General features: G+C 43.1%; 1 protein-coding gene across 26 annotated transcripts in view; it reads left to right on the top strand.

Annotated features, from left to right (window-relative positions):
* Positions 1 to 8,468, top strand: part of snap91a (synaptosome associated protein 91a) — a 312,251-nt gene that overhangs the window by 235,389 nt on the left and 68,394 nt on the right. For all 26 annotated transcript variants that reach the window (XR_015079572.1, XM_085997458.1, XM_085997467.1 and 23 more), the window contains one exon: positions 7,202 to 7,311. Coding sequence is in view for 25 of the 26 variants with exons in the window: in XM_085997458.1 (XP_085853584.1) it covers positions 7,202 to 7,311 (110 nt within the window). In the remaining variant the exon portion in view is untranslated. The remainder of the gene's footprint in view (positions 1 to 7,201; positions 7,312 to 8,468) is intronic.

Below are 8,468 nucleotides of genomic sequence, written 5' to 3' on the forward strand. Positions count from 1 at the left end.
GGACTGGGAAAACAGATTAACGTGTAAGACGGTACAAGAGCAGTGGTCTACATTCAAGGAGATATTTCACATCTTTCAAGATAAATATATTCCACTGAGGAAAAAGGGGAGTAAAAGAAAAGAAAGCCATCCGTGGCTTAGTAAAGTAATAAAAGATAGTATTCGACTAAAAACAAGGGCATATAAATTAGCCAAATCTAGTGGGAGGATAGAAGGTTGGGAAGCATGTAAAAGCCAGCAAACAATAACTAAAAGATTAATTAAGAAAGGGAAGATAGATTATGAAAGTAAACTAGCAAAAAATATAAAAACAGATAGCAAGAGTTTCTACAGCTACATAAAAAGAAAAAGCGTGGCTAAAGTGAACGTTGGTCCCTTAGAGGATGAGACCGGGAAACTAGTGGTGGGGAACATGGAGATGGCAAAGACGCTGAATGAATATTTTGTATCAGTCTTTACAGTAGAGGACACTAAAAATATCCCAACACTGGACAAACAGGGGGCAATGGGGGGGGAGGAGCTAAACACGATTAAAATCACTAAGGAGATGGTACTCAGTAAAATAATGGGACTTAAGGCGGATAAATCCCCTGGACCTGATGGCCTACATCCTAGGGTCTTGAGAGAAGTGGTGGTAGGGATTGTGGATGCATTGGTGATCATTTTCCAGAACTCCCTGGACTCAGGAAAGGTCCCGGCAGATTGGAAAACTGCTAATGTAACACCCTTATTTAAGAAGGGAAGTAGACAAAAAGCTGGAAACTATAGACCAGTTAGCCTAACATCTGTGGTTGGCAAAATGTTGGAGTCCATTATTAAGGAAACAGTAACAGAGCATTTGGATAAACATAATTTAATAGGACAGAGTCAGCATGGTTTTACGAAGGGGAAGTCATGTTTGACAAATTTGCTCAAATTCTTTGAGGATGTAACATACAGAGTGGATAAAGGGGAACCAGTGGATGTAGTGTATTTGGACTTCCAAAAGGCATTTGACAAGGTTCCACACAAAAGATTACTGATCAAGATAAAAAATCACGGGATTGGGGGTAATATACTGGCATGGGTGGAAGATTGGCTATCTAACAGAAAACAAAGAGTTGGGATAAATGGTTCGTTCTCGGGCTGGCAATCAGTAACCAGTGGTGTTCCGCAGGGGTCAGTGCTGGGACCCCAACTCTTTACAATCTATATTAACGATTTGGAGGAAGGGACCGAGTGCAACATATCCAAGTTTGCCGACGATACAAAGATGGGAGGGGAAGCAGTGAGTGAGGAGGACATAAAAAAAACCTGCAAAAGGACATAGACAGGCTAAGTGAGTGGGCAGACATTTGGCAGATGCAATATAATGTTGGAAAGTGTGAGGTTATGCACTTTGGCAGAAAAAATCAAAGAGCAAGTTATTATCTAAATGGAGAGAAACTGCAAAGTGCTACAGTACAAAGGGATCTGGGGGTCCTGGTGCATGAAACACAAAGTTAGTATGCAGGTGCAGCAGGTGATCAGGAAGGCCAATGGAATCTTGGCTTTTATTGCAAGGGGGATGGAGTATAAAAACAGGGAAGTCTTGCTGCAGTTATACAGGGTATTGGTGAGGCCACACCTGGAATACTGCGTGCAGTTTTGGTTTCCATATTTAAGAAAAGATATACTTGCTCTCGAGGCGGTTCAGAGAAGGTTCACTCGGTTGATTCCGGAGATGAGGGGGTTGACTTATGAGGAAAGGTTGAGTAGGTTGGGACTCTACTCGTTGGAGTTCAGAAGAATGAGAGGTGATCTTATCGGAACATATAAGATTGTGAGGGGGTTTGATCGGGTGGATGCGGTGAGGATGTTTCCACTGATGGGTGAGACTAGAACTAGGGGGCATAATCTTAGAATAAGGGGCTGCCCTTTCAAAACTGAGATGAGGAGAAACTTCTTCACTCAGAGGGTAGTAAATCTATGGAATTTGCTACCCCAGAGAGCTGTGGAAGCTGCAACATTAAATAAATTTAAAATGGAGATAGACATTTTCCCAGCAGATAAGGGAATTAGGGGTTACAGGGAGAGGGCAGGGAAGTGGACGTGAGTCTAGATTCAGATCAGCCATGATCCTATTGAATGGCGGAGCAGGCCCGAGGGGCCTTATGGCCTACTCCTGCTCCTATTTCTTATGTTCGTGGCAAGGGAATAAAAAGAGTTATAGAACAGAAGTCTAAAAAGATGGTTAAACATAAAGTGAGAGGAAATCCTATTAAAAATGAGTTAAACTGTACAGCAATGCACACAGTGTCCATAACACAACAGGGGAGCTGGAGGCAATCATACGTTGCAAGGAACCAGACTTGGGGATTACTGAGATATGGCTACAGAAAAATCAGGACTGGGAATTAAACATTGCAGGGTATAACAAATTTAGAAAAGATAGGGAGGGGAAAAGGGGAGGTGGAGTAGCTGTACTTATTAGGGACAACATTATGGATAGAGATAAAAGATAATAAAGGATCAATCACACTAATAGGCGTAGTCTACAAACCACCTAATAATGGAAGGGAGATGGAGGAAGAAATATGCAGATAAATTAGGGAAATGAGTAAAAAACATAGAATAATAATCATGGATTTCAACTACCCCAATATTAATTGGACAAAAGAGGAAGGTAAAGGGGGATAAGGGAATGGAGTTCCTACGATGTGTACAGGACTCCTTTCTAACCCAATATGTAAAAAGCCCAACAAGGGAGGTTTTGCTATTGGATCTAGTAATGGGGAATTAATCAGAGCAGATAAGAGAAGTAAAAGTAGGGGAACATCTAGGCAATAGTGACCATAATATAAAACACTTTTTTTAAGATGACAATTGAGAAGGACATAATTATAAAAACCAGGTTAATAGATTGGAGAAAAGCTGATTTTGAGGGGCTGAGAATAGAACTTGGATGGGGGGGGGAATGGGCAACAATATTGGCAAGCAACGGTGTAGAACAGCAATGGGAAACATTTAAAACGGTGTTCAACAGAGTGCAGGGAAAATATATTCCGCTAAAAGGAAAGAACACACTAAACAATAATGAGACTCCATGGATGAATAAAGCCATAACGGAGCAATTGAGGGTAAGGAAAGAGGCATACATTAAGTACATAGACAGCAGGGGAGTGCATGATACAAGAGAATACAAAAAGATTAGGACAAAAAACAATTGGGGAGGCAAAGAGGAACTACAAAATTTAATTATCATGGAACATAAAACAAAATAGTAAAATATTTTACAGGCAGATCAATAATAAAAGGAAGGTTGAGATGGGAATAGGGCCATTAAAGGATAGTTAGGATAATACCACAGTTAACGATAGAGAGATGGCAGAAATATTAAATAATTATTTTGCTTCAGTATTTACCAGAGAGAACGAACAGGTGGACATGACATTGGATGACGAGATTAGTAATGACATAAGTGCATTTATAAAATTTATAAAAGGGGATATATTAAATAAATTAATCAAACTCAGAATAAAACCCCTGGTCCGAATGGATTGCATCCATGCATTTTAAAAGAACCTAGGGAAGAGATAGCAGAGGCATTACTATGCATATTTAATAATTTGTTAGAAAAAGGTATTGTGCCAGAGCACTGGTGGATAGCTAACATAATAATACTGATATTTAAGAAGGGGGATAGAACATGTCCAGGAAATTATAGGTAACAGAGAGAGTAGACAAGGGTAATGCAGTAGATGTAATTTATCTGGATTTTCAAAAGGCCTTCGATAAGGTACCCCATAATCGACTGATGAACAAGGTCAGAGAATGCAGAGACAGGGGACAAGTAGCAGAATGGATAGCTAGCTGGCTTCAAGACAGAAAGCAGAGAGTAGGGGTAAAGAGTAGCTATTCACAGTGGGAGAAGGTGGGTAGTGGTGTTCCACAAGGATCAATGCTGGAACCACTGCTGTTCACAATTTACATTAACAATTTAAACTTGGAAATCAAAAACACTTTCTAAATTTGCGGATGATACCAAATTGGGGGCATAGTCAATACTGAGGAGGACTGCAACAAGTTACAGGAGGATATTAATAAACTTGCAGAATGGCCATATAATTGGCAAATGAAGTTCAACACAGATAAATGTGAGGTATTACATTTTGGTAGGAAGAATAGGGAGGTCACTTATCACTTGCAGGGCGTGAGTCTAGGTGGGATAGAGGAACAAAGGGATCTAGGCGTACAAATACTAAAAGTTGCGACACAGGTTAGCAAGGCTATTAAAAAAGCAAACCAAGCACTAGGGTTTATTTCTAGAGGGATAGAATTGAAAAGTAGGGGAGTTATGCTAAACCTGTATCGACCCTTGGTTAGACCACACTTGGAGTTCTGGTCGCCATATTATAACAAGGATATAGAGTGGAGAGGGTGCAGAGAAGATTTACAAGGATGATGCCAGAAATGCGAGGGTATACATATCAGGAAAGGATGAACAGGCTGGGTCTCACTTCTCTCAAAAAGAAGGCTGAGGGGTGACCTAATAGAGATATTTAAAATTATGAAAGGTTTTGATAAAGTGGATGCAGAGAGAATGTTTCCACTTGTGGGGAAGAGCATAACTAGAGGCCATCAATATAAGATAGTCACAAAGAAATCCAATAGGAAATTCAGAAGAAACTTCTTTACCCAGAGTGGTGAGAATATGAAACTTGCTACCACAGGGAGTGGTTGAAGCGAATAGTATAGATGTATTTAAGGGGAGGATAGACAAGCATATGAGGGATAAGGGAATAGAGGGTTATGCTGATACGTTTAAATGAGGAAAGACGGAAGGAGGCTCGTGTGGAGCATAAACGCCAGCATGGACTGGTTGGACCGAATGGCCTGTTTCTGTGCTGTATATCCTATGTCATTTTTATGGTTGCAGACGAGCTGCACATTGAGGGAGTGGAAGCCCTTGCGGTTCACAAACACTCCTGCATGATGATGGGGTGCCTTCATGGCCACGTGTGCAGTCGATGACACCTTGCACCTGTGGGAAGCCAGCCAGAGCCGCAAAGCTAAGCGCACGCTCAGTAACACTGGCATATCAGTGGCAAAGTTGATCTAATTGGCCGACTTGTGAAACATGGCACCTGGGTGCTGCATATGTGGACGGACTACTACGAGATCCCGCAAATGTCTGCTACAGATCCCTGGAAGGAACCTGAGACGAAGAAGTTGAGGGCAGTGGTGACTTTGACAGTCATTGGTAAGGAGTGTCCACCAGGACCTCTGGGCAGCAGGACTTGTTCCAGCAAGCTACAAATATCTGCGATGACCTGGTGCGATAGCCTGAGCCTTCTGAAGCACTGCTGCTCAGTCATGTTGAGGAAGCTCATCCTCTGCCTGTATACCCTGTGTTGGGGGTATCGCCTCTGGCGCACTGCAACCCTGTGAATCCCCCCTCTCTCCTGTAGAGCATCAGGTGATTGGAGAAGGTTGCTGTTGTGGTTGCTCTGCTGCTGGTGGTGGAGCTCATCTTGGTCAGATTCTGAGGACCAAGGTGAGACAGTATAAGCAGCACCCATGCTGATGATGTAGATGGCAGGTAAAGTGGAGATCAAAGGGCCAATCCCTCAATGTTGCGATACTGAGTAGCAATGTGGTGAGAGTGGTTTCTGAGGTTTCAGATATGACCAGCAAACTGCTGATAGCTAAATCTGTGGACAAAATGGAGTGAGCAAGAGCCTTTCCATGAGGCAAGTAATGAGGTGTAATGTTGGAGTATTTATGCTTTTCCCAGCTCTCAATGAATGGACTTGCTAATGGCCACTGAGCTTCCGCCTCCCCTTCACAGGTGAGGTATCCGAGCTGCGTGAATCCCGTGCTCCTGCAGTAAAAGTCAGAAGCTGGCGTTAAAAACCATCAAGGGTCTACCAACAAGCAGTGAATGAGGTCGCCCACCTCTGCCGATCGGGCCCATGTTGCACCTTCAAAGCCGCCTGAATTAAACACGCGGGGTGGCGGGTTCCCATTACGCTCGCAGTTTCCGGAGTTCTTACCGCTGACCCGCATGCTCAGCAACAGGAAAATTCCGGCCAATGTGATTTTGATATAGGACCACTGCTTTCCTCAAATCAAAAGTGCAGTGCTTTAGGGAGCTGAATTTGTTGCCAGTAAAGCTTCTGGCAGAGGGATTTTAATTCATGCAACTTTATAAAACTTGTATAGCAGAGCTCCACTGAAGAAATCAGTACCAAAACTACAGACATGTGCCAACACTCATTTGTGCTGGTTCAGTACTCATTATACTGGTATAGATATATTAGCACCATTCTGCATTGCTGTTCTAGTGTGATTGGTCATATTTTCTTTGTTCTTGTCTATACCAAAGTGCTTGGATTATCTTTTTGGCTGAGACAGTGTGGCATTTGCTTTATAATGTCAAGCATATAAGATTTTTTTGGCTAACTTTAGAATAATTTATTTCACATTTTAAAAACCAAATTCTATATTTAAAAAAATAAAATAAAATGAGTTCAGTTGTGCATAGACTCAAACACTGCTTCATGGGTCAAAAGACAAATCTTTAGCCCATTTCACAAATGGGTAGAAATTATGGAAATTATAATGTTGATATTTCATTATTTAAACTATTGTTACATAAGAATTAGGAGCAGGAGTACTTAAACTACAAGCTTAATAATCAAATTAATTTAGCACAGTGAGTATTTCCAACATTTTTTTTGCCTAGCAACCCTCGCTGAACATAAATCAATTCACCTCACTATTTTGACATAGAGCTTGCTAAATGCCATAAAGACCACAGCTATGTGCAGGAAGATACATCTGCAACAGTAGAACTAATCCACAAAGTTTTAGTGTAACTTGATGCTTAGTAAGATATTATGTATTGTATTGGAGAGAGGAAATGGAGTAGTTTGGTTTAACATGATTCTGTTTGAGAAGGCTGAATGTAAAGCAAGTATCAGATCCTCCTGAGATTACAGGGAATTGACAAGAAATGAGTACTGGAGCTCAAATGCTTAAAAGGTTTCCTTTCATTGAAATTATTTTGCAGACATTTTGAGTTAGTTAAAATATGGACAGATTCAGTCTTTGTGGTTGTGTGTGTATAACAGTAACTTCTGAACTTGAACAATTTGTAAACTTATAAAGTGAGTAGTCCAGTAAACAGATTTCACTACATACTTAAAAGATTTTCTTTCTATACATCTTTCTCCTACAGGGCTCTCCAGAAAACACAGGATCATCTCCCACTTCAAGTCCAGCAAAAGTGGCTGATACAGCTGCAGTAGTCGATCTCTTTTCATCCCCACCCTGTGTAGCTCCAACAAAGTGAGTCAGTCCTTAAGTTGACAGGTTTTGTTATACGGTTACTGGACCTTTTGGCTCCTGATTTCCCTTTCTATGCTGCTATATTTTGCATCTTGTTAAAACTAGTAAAATTGTTCGTCCGGGTGAAGTATCTACCTATAGATATATACATATATAATAATCTTAATATATATATCTATATATATAAAGCGGCTCGTCTGTCTGTCTGTCTGTCTGTCCGTCCGCCTGGTCTCGATGCGTTTGGAAGTTACAGAGCGTACCGACGCGCGCGTCGCCTCAAAAGAAAGCTTGCGATTCCGGACCGGTCATCGGCCTATTTACGTTTCGGCCGGACAAAAATCCCGCCCGGGTATCCCAAAAACGTTCAGCGTTCCGCTCATTAGCATCTCATTAGCGACCGTGTGACCTCGAGGTCTTCCTACAGTTGAGTGTCGAGTGACTCGACGATTGACCAATCCTACGCTTCGGTGACCTGACCGGTCGACCAATCGGTGCGTGTGTGGGCGGGCCTTATCCTTCTGACCGAGGTGAGTGGCCGCCATCTTGATTTTCCACAATTTTTTCCCCCACACTTTCTGTGTGTTAGGGAACTAAGGTAAATATTTGAATTACGTGTTAGGGAATTAATTAACAATTTATTTCAGTTTTATATTGTGTTTAGCAACCCCCCCTCCCTCCTCCTCACCCTCGCGTAGGGGGGACTCGGTGCTGGTCTCCAGGCCCGCTGCAGGCAGGCCTGAAGCTCCAAAAATTTCTCTATCTCTCTCTCTTCCCTCTCTCTCTCTCCTTCTCCTCTTCCCTCTCTCTCCTTCTCCTCTTCCCTCTCTCTCCTTCTCCTCTTCCTCTCTACTTCCCCCTCTCAGGTTTGACGGTGTCGGGGCCCGAAGTGAGCCGCTCTAACGGCCGCCAGCCCGCGGGTTTCCCTGCCTACTCCCCGCTCTAACGGCCCGCCAGCCCCGCGGGGTTTCCCTGCCTACTCCCCGGCGGGCTGCCTCGCGCCGCTGGCGCTGACCGCGCATGCGCCGCCCCGCCCGCGAGAGCCCGCTGTGGCTTTTTTTTAAACGGCAACCACGCATGCGCACCGGGCCGTTGCGCAGCCCGCCTTGACGCCGGCACGCATGCGCACGGCCCCCGTGACGCCAACACACAGCCTCGTG

Source organism: Somniosus microcephalus, chromosome 9 (genome assembly GCF_052327205.1).
Source record: "Somniosus microcephalus isolate GS21.2 chromosome 9, FLI_Smic_1.0, whole genome shotgun sequence".
NCBI lineage: Eukaryota > Metazoa > Chordata > Chondrichthyes > Squaliformes > Somniosidae > Somniosus > Somniosus microcephalus.